The sequence below is a fragment of the Vulpes vulpes genome, unplaced genomic scaffold (genome assembly GCF_048418805.1).
Source record: "Vulpes vulpes isolate BD-2025 unplaced genomic scaffold, VulVul3 u000000644, whole genome shotgun sequence".
NCBI lineage: Eukaryota > Metazoa > Chordata > Mammalia > Carnivora > Canidae > Vulpes > Vulpes vulpes.
In genome coordinates, this window is record NW_027325787.1 from 85971 (window position 1) to 111178 (window position 25208).

The 25208-nt window shown below is 49.4% G+C and overlaps 1 protein-coding gene, 1 long non-coding RNA gene and 1 other non-coding gene across 6 annotated transcripts in view; 2 read left to right on the forward strand and 1 right to left on the reverse strand.

Annotated features, from left to right (window-relative positions):
• The window catches only part of LOC140593697 (forkhead box protein N3), a 248655-nt gene that overhangs the window by 76530 nt on the left and 146917 nt on the right, over positions 1-25208 (reverse strand). For 3 of the 4 annotated variants that reach the window (XM_072745586.1, XM_072745584.1, XM_072745583.1), the window contains exon 3: positions 21-577. In XM_072745586.1, the coding sequence (XP_072601687.1) occupies positions 21-563 (543 nt within the window). In that variant the 5' untranslated portion in view covers positions 564-577. Of the gene's footprint in view, positions 1-20; positions 578-4374; positions 4673-25208 lie in introns of those variants that run through there. The other variant, XM_072745585.1, reaches the window with a different exon arrangement.
• LOC140597350 (uncharacterized) lies at positions 5146-24249 on the forward strand. Its single transcript, XR_011999205.1, has 2 exons — positions 5146-7055; positions 12732-24249. It is a non-coding gene; the product is annotated as an uncharacterized lncRNA (long non-coding RNA).
• Positions 23606-23711, forward strand: LOC112930210 (U6 spliceosomal RNA). Its single transcript, XR_003237066.1, has one exon. It is a non-coding gene; the product is annotated as a U6 spliceosomal RNA (small nuclear RNA).

Consider the following 25208-nt stretch of genomic DNA (forward strand, 5'->3'; position numbering starts at 1 on the left):
TCCAGACACAAAGGGCTTACCTGACTCCTCTCTTTGTCCACTTTCTTAAAACATTTATTCAAAGACAAATTATGTCTCACTGAGTTTTTCCACCCGGTAGGTGCGTTTGCAAAATACGGAAAATGTTCCAAGATCCAGTTGTAGATATCCTTTACTGGCAGGCGCTTGGTTGGAGAGTCCTCGATGGCCATAAATATGAGGCAGCTGAAGGAGTAGGGGGGTTTGCAGTTGGGGTTCTGCCTGGCATCGTAGGGCATGTCCGAGTGGGCAGGGGATGGCGGGGTGTCATCGTCCAGGTCCTGCACAGGGCTGACACTCCTGAGGACCGACTCCCCAAAGCTCTTCAGCAAGTTCTTGCTCTCGTGTAGCCAGTTCAGATTGGTCAGCTCTTCATCTTCCATGGCCCCCTCTTCTAGTCGGATGTCAGGCAGAGAAAAGTCGAGGTCATCGTCCTCCTGCAGGGCCTTGGAGAAGCCACTGCCCCGGTAACACTGACTCAGCCCACTGGAGACACTAATTCCTGAGCTTTCTGGCTTCTTGCTGGGAGGCATGACTGGACCCATTTATGTGAAGGCTCCTGGTAAACACATCACAAAGAAAAGATGAGTTGGGGGGAACCCCTAAACGGAAAGGCAGCTGCGCCCTCCTACTTCTTCGGAGCCCGCTCCCCACCCCTGCCACTTGGATGGACACCCCTCCCCCTGGCCCGCCCCACAGAAGCACCGTCTCATGGCTCCCACAACTGGGTAGCAACACAAACCCACCCCTCCACCACAAAGAAATGCTCTAAGAAGTAAAAATCAGTGCATTCCGCATGTAGCACAGTGACTGTCACTTCTTAAATACGGTGAAAGTGGAAATATTTACAGTATCTCAATATGCAAATACAGTATGAAAAGAATGGGAAAATCCACAAAACCTTCCTCCCAGATGTATGAAGACTGTCACTGTGCCCCTGCTGATAATGATCATTTATCTCCTGGTGCCTCAGTTTCTCTACAAACAATGAGTATCTGCCCCAGTAAAATTCTTTCAAGCCTTCACGATAGACACTACGAAGTAAATGCACACGCACCACTCCTGTTACCTTGAGGTTTATCCTTGCCCCACAAAAAAGAAAATACCTGTAAGTTTAAGGCCCCGGGTTTCAGATTAAGTTCGGCTGCCTCCACACGAAAACCATGACAACTGCCCCAGAATTCAAACTGCGACCACGGCCCACATTGGTTGGCCGTGTTTTCTCTGACAGTATCTTTTCTTCATAAGCAGTGGCCCCAAACTCTGCAACTTTAATCACGGTTGGCAAGTGGCAAGAGTGGAAGAGTGGTCACAAGGAATTCTGCAGACTGGAACCGGAGGAAAAAGTGCATGCAATTGTCAGGACACTACACCCCACGTGAAAAAGTGCGTAACTCAGGGCACCGCACAAATAAATGCGAATGTGAAGACAAGCCATTAATTTGTCTAACTAATTCTAGTTTCAACTAGAAATGGTGAAGAGCGTCAGCAGAGCAACTGGCCGCTTCAAGACTGCAAGGCAAATTCGACAGAAATGGCTACAGAGTTCTATTCTGCACCCCCAGGCCACCCCCCGTTTTTATCAATGACCTAGAACAGGGAGTACAACTTCTGAGGAGAAAAGAAAATGAGGACGTGGCAAGTCCACAAACAGAATGACCCCGATAGATACAAAGCATATTCAACCCTCGAGTACTCAATGTGATAGAAAGAACAGTAAAGATAATGAAAGAGGTCTCCCACCGTCCGCTTGTAGCGCTCGCACAATGTGCTTGGCTTAAGAAGCAGGTCCGCTTTATTTTGTCCCCCTGAGTAAGAAGATCAAGCAAACTATCTAGAAAAAAAAAGAATGGACACAAAAGCAGACATGATCATTCTCAGGCTCTGAATGCCCATTGACACTGTGTTGAAAGTAACTGCCACTTCAGCTACGGAAGCTCTAGAATGGGATTCTAGAAAGCAGAATGCGAAGCACCCAACGGCCAGCCGAGGGTGCCTGAGAATTGCAGCACCCTCCCTCCCTCTGTCGAAAGGCAGACAGAGAGAACGTGCTGGCGGAAGGCATGAGAAAGCTTTCTGGGGTGGCTGAGCGATCCCCAGCTCCAAAGAGAGAAAACTTCCATGAGCACCAAAGTCCGAGAGAAGTGGGCCAGCGGACACATCTCAGGTTCAGCCACAGGGACTATTTCTCTGTCCAACAAGGAACCTCACCTGAGTACTACAGGACACTATTTATTTATTTATTTATTTAAGATTTTACTTATTAATTCATGAGAGACACACACACACAGAGAGAGAGAGAGAGGCAGAGAGAGAAGCAGGCTCCATGCAGGGAGCCTGATGTGAGACCCGATCTCAGGCCCCCAGGATCACACCCTGGGCCAAAGGCAGGTGTCAAACTGCTGAGCCACCCAGGGATTCCCTACAGGACACAATTTAAAGAATAATCTTGTATCTTCAGGTTTGGGGCGGGGGGGGGGGGGGGGGGGGGGAGGCCAGAGACCAACCTGATAATGTCTTTTACCTTCTTTTACCTTCTTTATGAACAAATCAAAGCTCCGCTTGTCTCTCTCAAAGTTTTCCCACATCCCCATCAAAAAACCCTAAGTTTCCACGAACCAGGAATGTCCACGCAGAACACAAAGCAGAACGAATCCTCAGCCGCTGAAGTCAACTTCAGCTCCAGATGAAAGTTTTATGTCTCCTGAGCTTCCAAACAGGAAAATTATATCATGGCTGACAGTAAAGTAATTTAATTGCACTGTTGCTATGACAACATGCTGCTCTTTCTTTTCAATTTGCTTATTTGTCAGTAGCTTCCCAAAGGAACTAACACACTACACTCCATGTTTCCTTTTGTTTTAAACAAACATTGCCAGCAGTATGGGTTTTATTAGAAAAATGGCACTGTCAAGAAAAGAGGGTGACGGGGGCCCCCGCTACCCTTGCATCATCTGTCTGCTTTGTGTTTCTATCCCCCCATGCTCTCCGACTGTTGACTGCAACCCCATAAATCCAGCATTTCATAGCAACTGTATCAAGAGCTGCTGATCACTACAGTTCCATTTAAAAAAAAAAAAAAACAGTTCCCAGAAACCACAGCTGAGGAGTTTTCCATTATTATACTCTAACTACATAATTTGCCAAATCTTTTTTTCCTCCTGTTTTAGAGGAGGAAAAAAAAGAGAGAGAGAGAGCGAGAATCCGGATCATGTGAGTCTGCAGTTAAGCAAACATTTTTAATCTGCTGCCAATAAGGCTGCTCCACCAGATACGCAAATAGTTATTCGCTAGTGACCTCCTTACAACTTTTCGGTTTGCTGTTGGTTGCGTCCCATGCACACGCAGCCTCTTTTTGCTTCTATACGCCTTGCTGTGTTTTGTTATCTTGTTTACTTTTCAAAGGAGAAAATGCAGCAGGAGAGCGGGGCTCTTGCCCGCTATCAGAAGGTCTGGCCCGGCTTTGAACAGAGGCTGGAAGTGAACTTCACGGAGTTAAGGCAGCCTCGCGGGCCGGGCCGGGCACACACACACACACACACACACACACACACACACCCCGCCCCGTCCCCGTCCCCGCGCACACGCACGCGCTCCACTCCCGTCTACTGTACTTGTCAAAAACATTTCAAGGGGACCTGCGGGAGCAGCGATTGGCTGCGGCCCGCGTCCATCAGCGGCGTTGCCTGGCAACGAGGAAACTGCTCCGCTCCCGTCTACTGGGCAATCGGGAGCTCGCATACCTTCACTGCCGGTCAGATGTCATAAACCTTTTATTGGCCGCGCCGCGGCGAGCCTTAAAAACACATCCATAAAAGCCCGCCGTCCCCCAACTTGTCCGGGCGCTAGCAGGGTCTCCTGGAGAGCCGGGGCGCGGAGGGCCGGGCTCGGGGGGCTCGGGAGGCTCTCGGTGCCGGCGCCCAGGCTGCACGGCTGGGGGGGCGGGGGGCATCTTTGTTAGGAGCCCGTGTCCCGCCCTGGGGTCTCCCGAGATCGGCACCCCCCGCCCGCCCCGCCCCGCCCCCGGGGCCCGGACGGCGGGGATCCCGTCCTCCGCGGACAATACCAGGTCCGCTCCCTTCGGGCGTCTGTCGGGAGCCGAGGCGCCGCGGCGCAGCCCGCACGTCGGGGCAGGAAACTCTCCGGACCCGGCAACTTGCCGGCTCCGGGGACTCTGCCGTCGCCCCGCCGGGCCGCCCCCGCCGCCCCCACCCCAGCCCGGGCCCGAGCCCCCCCCCCCCCCCCCCCCAGGAACCGCGGAGTCCCCGGTCGGCCGAGGGCGGCGAGGTCGCCTGCAGGATGGCCTCGGACGCGCGCCGCCGCCCCGGGGCCGCCGAGTCAGGGGGGCGCACTCACCTGGCGGGCGCGGGGCGGGGGCGCGGGGCGCGGGGCGGGGGGCGCGGGGCGCCGCAGCCCTTCAGCGGGAGCCGACAAAGTTTCGCGGGCGCCCAGCGGGCATCGCTCGGTGGCCCGGCTGAGGACGCGCGGGCGCGGCGCGGCGCGGCGAGCCCGGGGCGGCGGGCGGCGGGCGGCGGGCGGCGGGGGGCGGCCGCGGGCGCGGGCGCGGGCGCGGGCGGCAGGGGCGCGGGGGTCGCGGCGCGGCATGGGACCTGCGGCGTCCGCCGGGCGCGCCGCGCGTCCTCCCGCCGGCCCCGCCGCTCTCCCCGCCCCGTCCCGCCTCCCGCTCGCCTCCGCCGCGGCGCGTCGGGCCGGGGCGCGCCGAGCGGCGAGAAATTGTTTCCACTGCAAACAAAAAAAGGCGACACATGACCAAGGCAGGAGGAGGGGAAGCGCGGGGAGGGAGGGCGCGGAGGGGCGGGGCGGAGCGGAGGGGGCGGAGGGAGCCGGCGACAGCGAAAACGTGGGCCGGGCCGCCGGCGGCGCGGGGTGCGGACCCGCCGGGGCGCCCCTGCCCGCCCCGCCCCGCCCCTGCCCGCGCCCGCGCCCGCGCCCGAGCGCTCCCGGGGGCGCAGCCGGGGCCCAGGCCGGTGGGGGGGGGGGGGGGGCGGCTCCCAAGGCGCCGCGGGGACGGGGACGGGGACCGGGACGGGGACCGGGACGGAGACGGGGACGGAGACGGGGACGGAGACGGGGACGGGGACCGGGACGGGGACGGGGACCGGGACGGGGACCGGGACGGGGACCGGGACGGGGACCGGGACCGGGACGGGGGGCGCAGCCGGCCCTTCCCCAGGCTCGGGCCACGCGGGCGGGCCGCACGCTCCTGCCCCATCCGCACGCCTTACAAGGCTCGAAAGTAAGAATTAGAAGAATTACGATGCGGGCGAGGCTCTGCGGGGGGCGCGGGGGTTCCGCTCCCCCCGCCCGCGGCGTCCTGCGGGGCTCCCAGGCCCTCCTCCAGCGCCCACCTCGAGCCCCGGGAGCCAAGGCACAAAGGCACCGCAGCCTCCCGGCCGGGCCGCGCCTGCTGTCGTCCGCCGGCGCGTGTCTGCCGAGGGAGGGAGGAGGGAGGGAGGCAGGAGGAGGGAGGCAGGAGGGAGGAGGGAGGAGGCAGGAGGGAGGCCATTACAGGCGGCCGAGCCGAGCCGGAGGCCCGTCCTGGAGGCCGCGCCGGGAGGGCCTCTCCAGCGGGGCCGACCCGCCCCCGCGCCCTCCGCGCCCTCGCATTGCGAGTTCTCCAGAGCCCGGCAGACAGCTCGCAGGGCCCCCCAGCGACCGCTCCAGGAGCTCGGGCTCCTCCAGAGAAGGGCCACCCACTGCCGAAGCCACCCCAGCCAGCTGCCTCTGGAGAGTCCGACAGGACACCCTGGTGGTGACTGCACACCTCTCCCAGGCAGCCACATCAGTCGGCTCCTCCACAGAAGACAAGCCCAGGTGAAAAGGCCGCCCCCCCCCCATCACCACCACCACCTGAACCCACCTGAGCCAGGGGACTGGCCATTTTGAGCTCCCTGAAAACTGCAGGCAACCCAGGGAGAAGGCCCAGGGCGCCCTCCCTCAGAAAGGCCTCTCGTTTGCCGCACCTTTGAACCTGGCCAGGTTCGAGAGACAAATCCACAAGGGCTTCTGGATATTATTTTGTTGTTGTTCCCAAAAAACAAAGAAACCCCAATGGATCTGGGAAGTCATTGCTTTTAACAGAGCTTCAGAGGGGTGGGTGATGGTAAGTCTTCAGCAAGGACACTGGCCACAGGGCCTGACTGCTTAGCAGTTGTAAGGCAAATCCCACCCAGGAGATGACTCCAAGGTGGGGGCCATCCAGCCCCACCCCTTTTAATTACTGAGCGCTGGATGTGACCTACCCAAACCTGCTAAGCAAAAGGGGTAAGGTGAGGGAGATGGATACCTCGGAAGCCTTAAGCCAGAGATTCTAAGCATTAGAACTGGTGACAAGGGGACAACCGGATACCAGTCAAGCATGTGGCACCCTCCTTCAGCATATCAGCTGTGTGGGCTGAATCTCCCATCAAAGGAACCAAGGCCAGAGACCTTGGTCCAAGCGCCTTGCCCCGCACCCCCACCCCCTGACCCAAAAGAGGAAGAGCAATACTCCCCTTCCATGACCAGCACCCAACCCTCCACATGGCCAACCACACTCACGCCATAGCTAGAAATCTCTTCGCAGTAAGAGAAGTGGCATGTTAATCTTCGCTCCAGTCCTCAGTTCATCAAGCCCGTGGAGTGTGTCGCTCTTAAAATTGTCCGTGCAAGCTGTGTTTAGCCTCCAGTGTGTGAACCAGCCATGTAGGCCGAACACCTTTAAGGCACACAAGCCTTGGGCCAGGGGAAGCCCTAAGTAGAGGGTGGAGTACGGTGAGGTAAGCTGTCTTTTATTAGCCTCTCTTTCCTTCTGCGTGTTTTTGGTTTCTTCCATCCTCAAACATATGGACCTTCCTCTATTTACGATGGGGTCATGTCCCAAGAAGCCCAGCATCAGAAGTCAAAAATATCTTGAGTCAAAATTGCATTTAATACACCTAACCCAGCACACACGACAGCTCGGCCTCGGTCACTTTGAACATGCTCAGAGCGCTCACATCGGCCTACAACCAGGCCAACATCGTCTATCACAAGCGGTGAGTATCTCCTGTACCTTACTGACGACTACTCAAAGTGAAAAACGGAGTGGTCGTATTGAGTAGAGAATGGCTGGAGGCCTGGCAGCTGTCTCCCCCCACTGCCTGCAGCTGCCAGGCCTCCCCACAGGGGATCAGACAGTCTATCACTAGCCCAGGAAAAGATTCAGATTCCCCACCTGAAGTGTGGTGTCTACTGGATGTATATTGCTTGTCATACCATCACCAAGTCAAAAAATCGTATGTCGAACTATTGTTAAGTCAGGGACTGTCTGTATTCCTTAATTTCTCTCTCCTAGGGGTATGGGGATGTGGCAAGAGACATCATCCTGAAGAGGAAGTGGTGGACCAGCACTGCCTGATGGGGAGGAGGGAGCACAAACATCTGCCTATTCGTCCCTCTGACGTGGGGCACTCAGACATTTGTTGAAAGCCAAAGGCAGCCTTTGGGGTGGCCTTTCCACCTTCTAATTCCACAGAACCCCAGCTCCGAAAGATGCTCCCTGATAAAAAGGGGGCAGGGCCCAAATTCTTTGGAAAAATTCCATTTTCAATTCCCCTCCTAAACATTTACAAATTACCCTTGTGCCTTCGCCCCTGAGAAGTCTTCAAAAAACAAGTGGAACTGTTCAGGGGCCCTTGGGTGGCTCGGTGGTGGAGCAGCCTTCGGCTGAGGGTGTAATCCTGGGGTTGTAGGATCCGGTCCCACATAGGGCTTCCTGCAGGGAGCCTGCTTCTCCCTCTGCCTGTGTCTCTGCCTCTGTGTGTGTGTCTCTTGTGAATAAATAGATAAAATCTTAAAAAAAAAAAAAAAGCAAGTGGCACTATTTCAACAATTGTTCTATAAGCGGGTTTGACAACAAAATCCTATGCGTGCCCTGGAAGTCACTTTGGGCAACACTTATTCCCTGGCTGGGGAGCTGCTAAGACCCTTCCCCAGCTGCTCTGGGCAGGCGCCCCCAGGGTATACAGGAGTCTGAGGGGGAGGGAGGGGAGACCTGGACTCTTCACCCAATAGGTCTCCTCAGGTTCCTCCTCCGCTGTACAGAAGAGTGCCTCTCCCCTTAATGATTTCTTCCTTCTTCTCCAACGTGCTTCCATGCCCTTCCCATTTCTGGTTCTTTGGCCAACGTGATTATTTATGGACTAGTTCAGGGTAAAGCCTCCCAGCCCCCCTGACGCAGTAACACCTGAAGAGATGAGCAGTGAGAGGATCCCGCAGGTGGGTGGACTGGGGACTTGCACAGCCGGGGAGGAATCTGAGGCAGGCCTGCAGAGATGGTCTCCTGGTCAGGGATCCTGCAAGCTGGCTCCAGTGACTAAAGGGGTCACATGAGCGGGAACCCAGGTGCCCCGCCGGGCTTCTCAGAACTGGGACGTCATCAAGCAGTTTCTCGCTCTCTACCTCCCCTTCCCTCTGAGACCACAGTCTTTCCTACTTCCCTCTACATATTTATTCCACTCGCCTCCCAACAGGTTGGCTCTCTCTGCTCACTTATGACCATGTGTGGCTGCCAGCACCACGTCCAAACCTCCTGACTTTCAGCACCCGCCACCCTCGGACTGCCTCTGCCTTCCATGACATGGTTTATATTCTCAGAGAAATCACCTGATTGGCTTAGCCTGACTTAGGTGACTGTTCCTTTCTGCCCACACCCTCCTATCAGCTGAGGCTAGGACCATGGTGGAACCATCAGGCATGACAGGCCTGGGGATGACTTTAGAAGGAGGATATCCAATAAAGATGGGTTAGTGTTTGACCTGCAGAAATGAGGAAGGCATGTTATAGGCCTGAGCTTATGTATTTTAGGAAGCCTCACCTAATGGATCAGAATCTTCTACGATGGGCCCCAGGCCTATACATTTTGAGAAGGCAGTGCAGCAGGAGCTACTGTTCTGGGTTGGAGAAATGAATAGCACATGCAGATTTATCAACTATGATCTGACCGTATTAGAAGATGCATTGGTTCCTCAAACAAATATTTACTGAGTGCCCACCAAGTACATAACATTCTGTTAGGTGCCAGAGACAAAAGGGGGTTTGTTCCTTATGGAGTATGTGTATTGGTGGATAAGAGGGGAAACATTCTATGACAAAACTCTTTGTCAACTGCTACGATGAGCAGTTTATATGCACTCATTCAAATGGCAAGAGGAACCCACTGAATATTTTGAGCACGGAAGTGACACTATCAGAAATATGCTTGAAAAGAATGGCTTGGAACTAGTAGAAAAGTAAGTCCCAGAGACCATTTAATACACAGCACAGTGATTATCAACAAGAAAACTGTATTGGAAATATTTAAACTAAGGGATTAGATTTTAATTGATAATAATTTTCATGCTAATAATGTGACACCACAGAGGTGTCGGCTAATGAGACACCAGTAATCACGTTGTAATTTAAGTGTATCAAATCTCTATGTTATATACCTTAAACTCACACACAACGTTGTTATGTCAAGTATATCTCAATTTAAAAAAAAAAAAAAAGGATTGTGAGGACACCTGGGGGGCGTTCAGTAGGTTAAGCATCTGACTCTTGGTTTCAAAAGCTTAGGTTATGACCTCAGGGTTGTGAGAAAGAGCCCTGCACTGGGCCCTGCACTGGGCCCTGCACTGGGGAAGTTGGCTTGCTATTGTCTTCCCCTGTTCCTCCCCACACCCAGCTCATGCTCGCACTCTCTCTCTCTCTCTCTCTCTCTCTCTCTCTCTCTGTAAAATAAATAAATAAAATCCTAAAGATTGATTTAAAAAAAAAAAAAAGGACTGGAATTGTGGATTCAAGACAAGTTTGGGGAGAAGAAAGGGGGAAAAAAATGAAAAACCCAAAGCAGGCAGAACTCCTGAGAAAGCAAGACCATAATCCACATAAAAGGGAATAAAGGTTTTTTATGTTTTCAAAAATTATAAAATATGCTAAAATATTAAAATAGTGATCCTGTCTGAGTGGCAGAGTTGGGGGATAATTTTTTTGGCCTGCTTCTTTCATTCATGTCTATTATATTCTAAATTTTCTACCATGAGAGCTCATTTACGTTTACGATGTTCTAATGATAAGTGGGGAGGATCCCATGGAGAACTGGTTGTCAGCCTTGAGTGTGCACCAAAATTACCTATAAGGTTTATTAACGTGCAGCTTGCTGGCCCTCACCCCCAGAGTTTGTGATTCAGTAGGTTGGGGCCGTGGCATGAATTCATGTTTCTAGCAAGCTCACAGGGACACTGCTGCCGGTGGTTGAGGGATCAAACTTTGAGACCCACTGACTTACTGAAGAATAGTCTATGAGACTGGAAGGAAGGAATGTATAAAAGCCTTCAAAGACAAAACCAAGAGGGATTGTCTAAAGTGAGAAAAGAGGGGAAGATTATGGTCAAAGAAAACTACTCAATCATGGGTTGACTGAGTCGCTTCAACCTTGAAGAGAATGTTCTTGGTATTGGTAGAAAAGCTGCTCCGTTTTTCCCTTAGCCTTGGACGTGGAAGTAAGAGAGACCCAGCGGCACGGCTGGAAGGTGCTCCAGTCTTAGAGCATTTCAAGACTTGGTCCAGCATCTTGGCACTTGTCATCCTCTCTTGCATTTCCCTCTTGTGCATTCTTGGTGTTTACACGACAGGTTTGGAAGGGTGTAGCCTGGGAAAAGGCTTCTTCAAGTTTCTCCAGCAGGGAACAGAGCCAGGAGGCTTATTTGAGGAGGGAAGGAGGGATGTGTGGTAAGGGAAAAGTACAGCCAGACCGGGGGAGTGAAGTTCATTAGCTCAGGTGCCCAAGCCAAACCCCAGCTTATCAAGTCTCCTGCTGGAGGCAACATGAAAACACAGGACCTGTCAACTCCTCTCTGAGCATAAACACAAGTGTGAGCAAATGATCCAGAATCCAGATTTAGTTAATGCATTCAGTCAACAAGTATTTACGGAGCATCTAGCTACTCTGCCTAGGACTGCGTGGAGGGGACCAGGAAGGAACCTGGAGAAATAATAAAAGGTGTAGCACTTGCCCTCAAGGATCTAGGAGACTAGGGGAGCATTTACGAAGTAACTACAGATAAACACACATACGGAGCAAAATACCACAGCCAGAGGTAGTATGGCCTGATGGCTAGCCTAAGAACCTGGGGCCAGGTGCATATTCTCACGTTACTACATACAAGAGGTGGATAACCTTAGTCAAGGTACTTAACTTCTTTCTCCCCACCTAGTTTCCTCATCTTAAAAAAAAAGGGGGGGGGGGTAGGGAGGGAGACTACCAGTAAGGCCCACTTCATAGGGTTCTGATGAAGATCAAATGAATTAATATTTGCAAAACACATACAACAGTGCCCTGGCACTTAGCACAGTTTTTGTTAAGTAAATAAATCCAAAGGAAAACATTAACAGATTTGACTGCCCACCAATTTAAAATTTGCGTGTCGTGCTGGGGTCATCAATCAAGCAAAAAGATAGATTAAAAAAATGAGGCAATATCTGCCACACATAGGAAAAAAGGGTTAATATTTAAACGTATAACCCTTACAACTCAATGAGGGGAGAAAAAAGGAAAAAAAAAAGTCATCACCCTAATGAGAAAAGGGGCCAATTCATCAAAAGAGAAACAAAAATAATTAAAACCCCCATGGAGAGAGGATCCACCTCAGTAAAAAAACAACAACAACAAAAAAAAACAAAACAAACAAACAAACAAAAAAAAAACATAGAAATGCAAATGAAAGCGATTGTGACATCTCATTTCATCTACCAGACTGGCACAGGCCGAAAAGAAATTACCCTACCCGTGCTGGTGTGGGTGTCTGGAAGAATGTGACTGGGGACAACTGTTCAATGACAACCTAAGTGAGCCCAGCCACGGACCCTAAATTTGCAACTTCTAGGAATTTATCCTAGGGAGGCACTCTAACAAGATCACTAAGTCGCCCACCTGACTACCTACCCCAGTGACCCAGCGGTTCTGGAAGGTCCACACACTCACCCTAGAGCCTGACACACACAAGCCACGCGGGCAGCACTTACTGGAAACATGCACTAGAATACGCAACACTGTATTTAGGAAGGTTTGCTGGGACATTGTTTAAAATCATGAAAACTCGGAAATTGCTGAAATAAGAGGCTGCAGGCATATTATTATATTCTGTGCCACCACCCCCCCACCCCCACCCCTCTCCCCCAGCCCCATGCTCCCTTTGTTTCCTGCCATTTGGATTTTCCGGTCATTTTCGGTGAAGGTTTCCTTTTTCATGATCATTTTCACGTTCCCTTGTAGGATATGGGTGAAACAATTTGCAAACATTTCAAAAAGTAAGAGCGTGGAGAAGCAAGTTAGAGTTTAATTTTGTGATCTTCTCAATCAGAAGGAACAAAGTGAATCCTTTCTTTTGAAAAGGCTGGTGCTCTGAGCAAACAGGAGAACCACTAAGTATAACAAACATGGTCCCCCGTGTTATGGTGTCTATTGTCTGGTTGTAGGAAGGCTTTTGATTTATAGGTTTTGAGTATCCAACTTCCCCTACAACCTCTTAAGGTCCAAAGATAAGGGAAAATACTCTTGAATTAGGAATCTGGGGAGGGGGGCGGAGGGGGAAGATTTACTCTTAGTTTCAGATTGATCTTCTCTAACAATTTGTGCTTATAAAAGACCAGATTGATTATATCTTTTTTTTTTCTTTTTTCAAATCTGATAGGAAAATCTGTGCCCAGCTGAGGCACTCCACGTGGCCAGAATTACTTCCGCTTCTCCTGCCTTCTGAGGGATACTCTGGCAGTCAGAAGCTCGCCCTAGAAAAAGCTGCCACTCTGAGCTCTTGGACTCCATTTATCTACAGCCGAGGCTCATTATTTGTGGAAGTTATGTCCTATAAAGTTTCTACAAACAATGAATTAGCAAACACTGAACTACTGCTCCCAGGGGGAAACACACGGCCAGGTTCCTGTGAGCTGCTGGTGACAGCATTTTCGTGACCTGATGACTATGTAACCATGTTTAGATGCTTTTCCATCTAAAGATACTTTACATTGTTGATTCCTTAACACTGAACTCTCAGCCAACAGCTCTATAAAACTCATGTCTGAATGAAGACCTCTCCAACAAGGCTTCTGTATATTGTCCACGAGGCACTCAGCCTTCACACACCCAGGAACACTAAACCTCCAGCACTACGACTGGCTGCCATGTTAAACAGAAAAATCACCACCACCAACAACAAAAAAAGCACAAAAAGCAGAGCACAAAATAGACCACAGAACGAATGCTTGTTTACAGTATGAGAACTGAAAGAAGAAGCCAGAGCGTTGCTTTGTTAGACGTAAGCTGGCAATGTGTGCATTGGGGCAATTCAAAATTTTTGGCTACTCTGCGCATGTCCACAAATGACCATCAAAGCACCCCGAGTTATTCATTACTTTTGGGGTTACAGGTAATTTTTTGCAAGTACATGAATCTGCAAATATGGAATAAATACATGAATAATCACCAACTGTATTTAACAAACACTTAGGTAGCACTTATTCAGTGCCAGGCAGGATCTCAAGGTTTGGCAAATATTGGCTCATTCCAGCCTCACATTAACCATGTGAGGAGGGTACTATATTATTGTGCCCATATTATAAACGAGGAACGTGAGGCACAGAGAGGTTTAGTCACCTGCCCAAGGTCACACAGCTGGTAAGTGACAGGGCTGGGATTTGAACCCACAGAGTCTAGCTCCAGAGTTTGGAGCCGGGTCGCAGGTAGGAACCAAGGGAAGCTTCAGATCCATGCAGAACATCTGAATTCCTCTTGGAGAACCCCTGGGATGGGCGGGGCGGGGGGTGGGGTAGCAAGGACACGAAGGATAGGAGTGGCGGGGTTCGAGAGAGGAAACACTGTGAGCAGGCTATAAAGGAGAAAGAAGGAAAAAGGGACTTTTAAACGGAATGAAAAGACACTATTTGCGAAAAGCTGAAGTTCCATGTTCCTGGGTCCTAATCAATATGGTATGGTGTATCTTTGTAATAAAAAAATATATATAACTAGATAGTGAGCATCAAACAAATTGTAAGTGCCTTGAGAGGCAAGGACCCCGCCTTGTACTTCTCTTCTGCTCATAGCACAGGTGGCACAGCAGTAATCAAAAATATCGATCACTTAACAGGAAAAAAAAAAAAAAAGAAAAAAAAGCTTCTTTTTATTGCTCTCAAGCTGGTATCTAATAACTACACAGATGAGTCAAAGAAAAGTAGCACCATCAACCTTCTCCTCCTGCAAAGTTGTGAAGAGCTCTCATTGTTTCCCTCTATTCACCAAGTACACCAAGTACCACGGTCTCGGGGGCTGCAGTTGCTAAGTCTGCCAAAGCCTTAACCATGCCAAGGAATAAGGTCTCTTGTTTTACTTTCTCAGAAGGATGGGAAAGCAGACAGTCAGTTCCCCTCTTCAAGACGGCCTTTTTGAAACACAAGTAAAAACTACGAATTTGACGAGGGTCTCTGGGACACACGGCCTAGGTTAAGATATCACCAATATATTTATTTCCCTGCTGCGTAAAACTCTGCTTGGGGGATGAGCAACTTTTCAGCTTATGATGACTGCAAACCTGGAGGCTGCTCTTCTCTATTAGGTCGTGCAGTTCACCAACGCTTTCTGCTTCGAATCCTCCCTCCTTCGCGAAACAGCCTCCTGCGTGCCTTTACTGTTTTGGTTCAGGTGCAAGCAAAACATGCCCATCCACCGTGAGGCCCAAGTGCACGCTGAGCACTCAGTCTCATGAGGGGTGGGCGCTGGGAAGCAAGTGGCCAAGTGGACCGCCATCTCTCTGTGGGTGCACCATGCACCTAATACCCCCCCACACCCTGCAGTCCCCCGTGCTCAAAGACATGTGACTATCGCTGGCTTCAAAGATTTGGCCCCCTTTGAACAACCAGGCGTCCTTTTTAAGTTGGCACTTCTTCCAGAGAGGAATACTGAGCATCTTTCCTACATGCCTCACACAGTGCTAGGCCAGCTGTCTAACAATATGGATCCCGGAAGGGGGTGTGCTGCCCACGTTGGCGATGGCAGCCATTAGTGCCTGTTGCTCACAGCAAACGTCAACGAGACCTCAGAACAGAGGCCCAGGCCATTGGCTGAGACACCCCGGGCAAGTTTCCACACGGCCTGAGTGCCAGCAGAGGCTACCCGAGGCCCGAGGTGGGCATGCCACGGTGTCTTGGACTTCCGGATGGAGTCCAGTCCCAGAGAGTGGACGTCAGAGCGCTCCGGAGGTGGCCCAGGCCAGGTTCAAAGGGAGGGATGAACCTCACGACATCCGTTCCAAAGAAATCCCACCTGCTACTGGCATGCCCAGGCTCGTCTTCCTCACATACCAGCCTCCCAGGCAAGCCTCCAAAGGCACGGTGGGCAGGCAGCTGCAACAGTTTGCTTTCTCTCAATGATTTGCACGGGGAAGACGGAGAATTGAGGAAGACGTCATGGCCAGGCCCCACGATCTGGACCCCCAGCTGGCCGGGATCCTGAAGGGTCATCTTCTCCAGCCCTTTGCAGGAAAAACATGGTTTTTGTTGGCCCTAGAAATCTGGCCTGGCAGATTTTCGGGAGTTCCGTTTCTTCATCCCCACACACTCACCTCATGTTGATTTTTCAGGACTGTCAAAATGCAAACCCGCTCCGAAACCTCCTTCCCAGCCTCTACACTCCAGGGACACCCCCTGGCCCGAAAGGCCTGCCACCCTGTGAGTGCCCGGCTCAGGCGCTGAGCAACGACTCCCCAGCTTGCTGCTTCTGAATAACTTGAATATCAAACCAAGCACAAAGAGAATAATACACAGCAGTTGCTGGAAAAAGCTCACTCCATCCACTTCATTCTCTGTGGCAGACGCAACTGAAAGATTTTTTTTTTTTAATCCATGAAAAACTTCTCCTTTAAGCTTGGGGTGCAAAAGGCATCTGAAATGTGAGAGTCCGTGGACCAGCCCCGGGATAGAAAGGAAAGGTTTCAATGAAATACAAAAGCAACACAGACCTGAAGGGGAGCAGGCTGCCCGACAACAAGGCAGCCAACTGCCAAACTGTCATTTTGCTCGGCGGCTGAACAGAAGGCTCGAGTAATGACAACCACAAAACTCATTTAAAGTCTGAAAAGGTGACTAATGAGCTCATTCATGCTGGCTATAAATTATTCACTACAACACTGATCCCACTCAAGACAAACAGTAAAGTAAACTTTAAACACAGACATCGCCAGCCTCCGAAGGAGAACGAGTTATGTCTGCAAAACTTTTCCCAATGAGAGGGATACTCGTCTCCCCCTTGTCTATTGTCACATTCATTCTTCTGTTTACTTTTTTTTACTGCCTTTAATCAAGTTTAAGCAGACACAGCTGTTACACATTTATTTCTCTGTTGAGGTTTTTTTTTTTTTTTCCATTAGTTATTACGAGCAATCATGAGGCCCTAAAAATAGCAGCAAATTATATTCTCTAGAAATTGAAGGCTGACCTTAAAATGAAGCCCAGGTCTTCAGAAAGAATATTCATATGCACATGTTGGGTGAGTGACAGCCCTGCACAAAGGCGGAACACAAGTGCAGAGCATTTTCCACTCTTGGAGAGGTTTTCAATTTGCTTCCAAATTTCCTTTGGCTCTGGTGGAAACGGGTTGCTTCAAAACTCTATAATACAGAACCTGCTTCCAGTGGCCACGTTCTGGTGAAGATTTTCATGGAAACTCACCATCAAAGTTCTCCTTGAGGCTTTTTGTTACGGACAAACCCGGCCACAGATTTGCTGAAAACCCACCATGTTGCTGCACGCTCCCCTGGTCGGTTTCCTGTTTAATATTAAATAATTTTGGCTCTTCTGTTTCCCTAGACTGTGCTCTTTGCTCCTAACTGTCGCTACGGAAAGCATTGTGACTGCGGAGGACTAGTCTCCTGTTTTTCAGACCCTTGTTTAATCGGCGTGGCTACTTCCAAGACAGAGTCAGAGTTAAGAGTTTCAAACCTGCCCTAAGAGATCTTTTTAAAAATAGCCCCCAAATAAGTACTTACATTAGCTCTTGGTCAGATCGCTGAACATTCTGTATTTTTAAACTGCTTTGAATACTTTGAAAAGGAGCCACAGAAAAGCCACAGAAAACACTCATATTCAAATCCCGCCAGATAGGGGTTCCAACTAACCAAAAGTGAAAGCAGAAAGGTTTGAAGCTCAGTCGGACCCTGCGCACACCTCGAGATTACAGGAAAAATGAATGGTTTGGGGCCTGGGGGAGTCTTGCGTAACGTATGAGAAATAATGCATGGAAGGCAAATCGAGACCGGGGCTTTGACTTAAACCCGATTTTAGGAAAATCTTTCATGTTGTTTTCACAGTTTCTTGCACACGAACCAAAGGCTTGTCCGGCCATTTCTGTCGTCTGAAATGCAAAGCAATTTTTCTTTTAAGTAGAGAAAGAGGAGTCCTGCAATATTTATAGCCAAGTACTTTGCCACCTACCGACGCAATCTGGTTGGTCTTCACGTGCTTGGCATGGTGGTTTGTCTTTTTTTTTTTTTCTCCACCCTTCTGTATCTACTAAGAAGCCATTCCTTTGGTCCTCTGTGCAAGAGTTCTTGCAGTGTCGTCGTCGTTGTTTTTTAATCACACCATGTGTGAAAACCCGGTTCCAACCAAAGGAATGGAAAAGCCTCAAATGGCATCCCACTGAAGACTCGGCTGCTCTAAGCCCTCCGCGAACTCGATTCCTGCCACCTCTCTGGGGAAAGGTGTGGACCAAACACGGCTTTGAAGTCAAGCCGCACGTTGATCACATGTCTGCCAGCGAGCTTGCCTCTCCTTCCATGGGTGGGAAACCTGGCTGGTCCGCAGACACTCCTGACACGGCCCTATTCTTTATTTTCCTGAGGGAGGACCACCTGCCCAGCAATAGCGGGAACAATGAACACCAAGTGCCCAATTCCTGCAATCCAAAGATTCATAAAACATACACAACGCCAAAAGCTCTCCCCTGCTTCCTACTCGCCTGGAGCTCTGCCTGCATTATTTATTTCTTCCTTCCACTTACCTTGATGAGGGAGGTGCGGTCATCCTCTTACAGACGAGGATCCTGAGCTTCCAGAAATTAAGGCGTGTGCCAGTGGCGCTTGCTTGAAAAGGCAAGACCCCGTGTGTTTGGGGCCTGCAGAGCCCACACTCTTCACCGCTGCGTTCTCTAATCTCTGCATGCTCTCCATCCCTAGTTTCCAAGATCACAGAAATGTACCTTGCTGCTTGCAGTCTACATCCTGGGCTTCTTCGTTAGAGATTTTGGGGTGGGGGACTGTTTCATCTGGTTTTTTTGCATCGCATATTGCAAAATGGGCCGCTAACCATGACATCCCTTCTGTCCTGCCAGGGGTAGCCCCTGAGGCTTGTACCGAACGCAGACACCATTCACTGAACAGACAAGCATAGGGACAAAAATACCAAAATACCCAGGGCAGTGGTGGTACACCAGCGCCGTGCTCCTACTGATCGTAAAGCATGACGATCATGAAAACAACAACAACAACAACAACAACAACAAATAACTCATGACAGTGACAGCTCCAGAGGCCAGGCCCGAAACTCCAAGTCTATCCGCATCTCCCGTTCGGATGGATCCTCAGAAACAAACAAGGTGCTATGGAGGTGCCCATTACGCAACTCACAGAACGATGTGCTCTCTCTTCAATCCATACTCTAACCTCCCCCACGCCAACAAATGAACCTTTTCTCCATCTGCTATGACCACTGAGATCAAGATCTGATAGCTTCCCTTCAAGCTAATGCTTCCATTTCACTAGAAACCATTTTCGAGCTCTGCACTTTTGTACTTTGCACACAAAGTCAGAGAGTATTGCCTGCCAGTTTAGAAACAGTGCTGACCACCACCCCAGAACTATCTTCCAGAAGCTAAATTACAGAGAATTCGATCAAAGCACAGACCAACCTTTGGCAACTCTATCAATTCATTCAAAAATCAGCAAGTCGCAGTGAAAATAGACTGACCGCTCTACCAATCCGATTAACTTTTCCCCGTAGGTCCTGGACAGATGGGCAAAACTACTGAGGCAGCCCTGGGCCCCACAGGTGTTCTGGAATCTTCTCCCAGCCCCGGGCACTGAAGACGTGGAGGAGACCTGTTCCCAAAGCTCACTGCCATCTCTGGCACCTAGATTTGGGTACCGAGGCTGAGGAGTTCGTTTTGTCATGAACCACCTCCCTGTGCTTCCTTGAAAGCTCTCCTGCTGCCATGACTGGAATCTCATCTCAGGGCTAGCCAAAGGCTCTGTAAAAAGTGGACGGAGTAGAAAGCTGAGGTCTGTGGTTTCGGTCCCGAGAAACCCTCAGCTATCCACAGGGATCTGATTGCACTGCCATTTAGAGTTCTCCTGGCTTCTGCCAACACCAGCTCCCTCCGGATCCAAATGCAACCTTTCCTGGCTTCCTTGCGATACCGGCATCAGAGCAAAGCTCCAATGGTTATGGTAAGAAACAGGAGGCCTGTCCAGACCTTCCCTGATCTCCTGTGAAGGAACAACCAAGTCGCGTCTGCTGTGCAACAGATACCCTTCCGAAGTCAGTCGCTTACTAAGTCAGGGCAGGTTTTAGCAGCCATGCTCCAAGGCTCTTCCCTCACAGCCTCTATGGCCCATTTTTCTAGATCAAAATCTACAACTCATGAGTAGGAAGAAAGTCACTAAGGCTGACTGCCCTGACTTATCATTTAATCTACACAGAGCTATTTATTTACTAATTACATTCTTGGCTTGACAGCACTGGCCAGAAAAGATTTGTTTATTCATTACAAAAACCAATTAATGCAAACAGAAAATAAAATCTTAAAGGTTACTCTTGGGAAGGGCTTTACTAATGGTGTCAGACGAGCCCCTAATTGAATGAGGCAAATAAAGTCCAAAGGAGCGAAGTGATTTAGGGCCCACATGTCACAGAATGCACACAGGTAGTGTCCTTGCCAGTGTTCAACAGCACCCCAAACATCCAGTCCCATGGAATAAGTGGGACTGACCCCGCTGGTTGGTCCCTGGATGGGCATGAAAGAAAGAACGGGCAGGCCCAGCTGGGACCCAGTGCACACACTAGGTATTGAGACTCCCTCTGTCTTTTGGACACTCAACGTGGCTTTGCTGTCATTTGCAACCAAAAGCATCCCAGCAGGTACCCATGCAGAGTTTGTGGCAACTCCAGCTTCTTGACTCCCTGTACACAGATATTTCTGCCACAGGAGAGTCTTTAACATTGCAAAATAGAAAACCATATTTTGACAACCTCTGTGGCTGAACTTGGTAAGAATCAAAAGATTTGGGGGAGACACAGCAAACTAAACATTATCATCGAGCTCTTTAAAAGTATGGCTTAATATGTAACTGTGGCTATGTTTATAGAGTATTATTGATGACCGAAGAATTCATGGATAGAGATTAACTGTAGAGAATTCATGGCTAATGAGGGAAGGCCATTGTATTTTTTAAATATTTTATTCTCTTTATTTGTTGGTTTATTTATTTTTGAGAGAGAGAGAGAGAGAGAGAGAGAGAGAGCAAGCGAGGAAGCAGGACACAGGAAGAGAGAATCTCAAGCAGGTTCCACATCCAGTACAGAGCCTGACATGGAGCTTGATCCCAGGACCCTGAGATCATGACCTGAGCCAAAATCAGGAGTTGGACATTTAACCGACCAAGCTACCCAGGTGCCCCGAGGACCATTCTATTTATAACTTGAGACAAACCCTGACTCCCACTTTGGTCTCGGAGCTGGACCCAAAATTAGGCCCATCTCTAACTCCTGGAGGGATAATACCCACCTTTACATCTCCAAGCACCCAGTTCCAAATCAGGTGCCAATGAAGGGGTAATGTGAGCCTTAGTGGCTGCTTTTTGAACAGCTACTAGATGAAGACACTGAGCTATGTCTTATCTGCTTTATGTCGTCGAATGCTTCCCAGTGATCAACATGAGGTAGGTTGATCAGAGTAGGCAATTAACAAATGATACGGAAGGAGTGAGCACTGCACATACCAAATTCATGTAAGATTATATTTATTGTCAATGAGAACACTTTCTCTAGTAATCCTAAAACTATGAAATTAAAAAGATGAGTGTCAATACATAAAATGATCACATAGGTTCTACGTAACATTTATATCGAGGAGGGTGATTTGCCATCAGATACTGGAGCTTAAGGCATCAGCACCCCTTGTTCACACGGCCCTGAAGGACCCCGGACGTGTGGAATGAGCACAGGCTTTGTCACCGCACAGAAGCACTTAAATGAAAAAACTAAAAATAAAAATTAAAAATAAAATTAAAAATAAAAATTTTTTAAAAAGCACTTAAATGTCCTGAAGTCTTATGGCTCATATAGGAAAAAAAAACAGAGAGAGATGCCCCCACATTTGACAATCATCCTAAAAATTTACATGACATTACCAATAACCACTTGTGAAGCAAACAAGCTTTTTTCCCTAATCCATCAATAATAGAAAACAAGTCCCAATCACCCAAGCTAGAGAAATGAGTGAATTACCCTTCTATTATCTGGAGGGAAAATGGTATTCTGAAATCACTGTTGTAGGAAGAAGTGATCAAAGAGCATACAGCCCAAAAAATGTAGGGGGGAAAAAAAAAAAAGGAAATGCAGACATATGTGAAACAGCCGATTAATAATCATGTGTTATTTTTCTGGATTTTGTGATGTTTGGGATGCCAGCTTTTTAAACATAGACTTGTTTACATTTTCTTTCAGCATCACCATTTCTTTCATCATTTGTAATTTTACATGTTTTTCTTAAACGAGGCTCCCGAATTGAATAGGGCTGGGGAGGAAGGGGCTATCTCCAGCCCACAGGGCAGACAAGAGCCCTATTTCAGTTCCCTGCGGGGTAGAGGGTTTAATCCTTGTCACTGGGAACAGTGGGACTCTGCAGTGGGTCACCCTGTGGCCCCGACCTCTTGGTCAGTGACCAGTCATCTGCTCTGATGTTATTCATGGTTCAGGCAATGCTGATGAGGCCATGGTGCGACAGGTGTGGTGACAGCGGGCCCACAGGCCCAGGTCTTGCTGAGAGCTGAAGGATAACGGCTGGAGGGACACAAGGAGAAAAGAGGGAGCGTTGGGCTGACTGCAGAAAAGGAAGCCTTGAACAGCTGCAGCCTCAGCTCTCCTTCCTCCTCAGCCCTGGTGGCTCTTCCTCACGGGTCCCATCAGGTGGCTCTTCCTCAGGGGTCCCATTCCAGCCTCTGGCCGCCTGTCTTCCCTTCAATTCAGAACAACTGTGGCATCTGCACAATGCTTCCTGTCTGATGAACTCCCTGCTGACTCAGTCTTGTGTCTGAAGAACTTGGGCCCTCCTGCGAGGCTCTGCTCCCCAGCGACCTGAACTCTCTGCATCAGCCCTCCCCACTCCCAACAGGACCCACTATGTTTTGGTACTGCTCATTTGATGTCAAAAAATGATGGCAGGAGCCCGCATGGCTCAGGTGGTTAAGCGTCTGGCTCTTGGTTTTAGCTCAGGTCTTGATTTCAGGGTTGTGAGAAGGTTCCACACTCAGTATAGACTCTGCTTCAGATTCTCCCTCCCTCTCCCTCTCTCTCTCTCTAAAAAAAAATTAAAAATTTAAAAAAATGTTTAAAAGATGAAAATGATGCAAGTGGGGGCAACTGGATGGCTCAGTTAGTGGAGCACATGACTCTTGATCTTGGGGTCATGCATTCAAGCCCCACATTGAGTGTAGAGATTACTTAAAAAAAAAAAAAAGAAAGATGAAATTGCAAGGCAGAGTGTGCTTTACCTTCTTGGAGCAGTGAGAAGCCCAGGGAACCAGTGGGACGCAAGACCTTGGACTTTACCATTAAAATAGTGTCAGTGGTCACTATTGTTGCTCACCTCAGGGTCTCTACTTGGCCCTACTAGCCCCACCAGCTAGAATAGAAAGGGCCATCCTTCTGCAAGATTGACGTATACAGATGCAAAGTCCCAGAGAAGGAGAGACACCCACTTCCCAGCCTCAGGATGTACTGTGCTAACAAATCTAAAGAACTTAAGTGTCCTCCTGCAGGGGAGGGAGAGGTCGCTGTGGCCCACTGACTTTCCCAATGGTCCTGAGCATTCAAATCACCCAACCTTCCTTCCCAATTCCCAAGTTCACCAAACCCCTTCAGTAGTCTCTCTCACTGCCAGTTAACACACAGGCCTTCTGATTTACCACACCTGTCCTGTGAGCTTGGTTTACAGGTGCGCCCTTGGGAAACAGGTGTGCCCCTCTGGGCTGAAGACGGTTCACAGAGGTGACATAACAGAGGGGATCTCCTTCATCTCACCCAAGACTGCTGGCAGCCACAATGACCCACTGGGACAGACACCATAACCTTCTGAGCAAAGCCAGATAAGCAGAGTCCAGCCCGACAGACAAGGGAAGGAATCTTTGCTGAGTAAGGAATAGAACGATGGGCTGCTCAGTCCACTCTGGAAGGAATGGATCCCTTAGAAGGAATACACTTGTGCTCTTGCCGGCCGCAACATCCATTTAAAAGATAAGAGGCAGGGCCCCCTTGGCAGCACAAACAAGAAAACTGGAACAATCCAGGCCAGATTAGCATGGCCCCTGAGCAAGGATGACAGGTGGATTCATGAAGCATGCCATGTTTTTTCTGTTAACTAACTGGAATGAAAATAAAAACTAACTAACCAGTAAATAAATAAATAAAAGTCAAGAGGCAGGCAGCAGGATGAGTAAGCGCACAGGCTGTTCCTGTCCTCGCCTGTAAAATGGGGATGTAATACCACTGACCTAGGGCTGCCAGGAGGATTACATAGACCTATGTAGAGCATCTACAGGCATGCAGGGCACAGGCTAAATGCCCTGCAAGTGTTTACTATTATTATGTGGAAAATAAAGAGAATTATAATAGAACAACAGGTAAGAGCCAACCTAAAGAATTACCTGCTCAGGATTTATGTGAACTGCCTAAAACCAGGGCGTTTTTCTCCTAAGGGTAAAGATCAAACATCTCTTCCTTTTCTTTCTTTGTAGTTGAAGCTACTAAGAAGCCACAGAAATTCTTCTACACTTGGGGTGAGCACAGCAAAACGTGGAATCACTATGCTGTACACCCGAAGCTTTGTTACACTGTGTGTCGACAATACTTCAATTCAGAAAAAAAATTAAAAAAAAAAAAACATCAAAATCCTTTTCTGGGATTAATCAAGATTTCCTGATAACTTTCTACAACTCCTTGAAGATGGGAAAACGTCTGTGTTCTCAGTTTTGGGCCTCGCATAGTCTCTGTTGAAATAAAAGGGCAAATAGCTCTCCCCGCTCAGAACCAGGATAAACTTGCCAACCCTAATGATAAAGCACTATTGGGGGTCGGGGGGGCTGCCCTTGGAGTGTGCATGTGTTCTCAGGAGGGAGTCATGGGGCTACGCTAAGTCTTAGTTTTTAAGACTTGCTTCCCCCAAACCTACCTGTTCCTTTCAGGACAGGGGTATCAGCCATTCCTAGTAACAATTCCCTATGATACACCTTTATGTCCATGCAGTTGGATCACTCCACTCTGCCACCAATACAAACAGTGGGTGATGATATGACCAGGGAGCTCACTGTAAGACATCTATCATGACTGTGACTTTTCTTGGGGTCCACATTCAGATGGGAGCAATGGGACAGCCTGTGGGCTACAGGTGAAAGCTTTGGGCAGGACAGAACAGTCTGGTTGTGTGGGGAGATAGTGCAGCTCTACAGTGGAGAGCACCCCCATGCTGGTTAGCACAGACCCGAATGCTGAGAGTTGTTCCCCCTTGAGACCAACACCTGTGTTCCTGGAATGACCTGCTGTCTATTGCTAGTTGGGTACACAGTCTTTCCCTTGAACATCTGCAACTTCCCAGTTTATCCCTAACCAGCCAGCCTTCCCAGCCACGGACATAATTTACGTATTGGCCTATACTTTATGGCCGGGCCTGCTCAGAATTCAAACTGAAATTTCCTTAATGCCTAAACTTGACTTTTCAGCCCAATATGAGGAACAGAGAGAAGAAAACCATCTCTCTAGCAGGGGGTCAGCAACCTATAACCCGCAGGCCAAATCCAATCCACTGCCTGTTTTCGTAAATAAAATTTTCTTGGAACACAGCCCCACCCGCT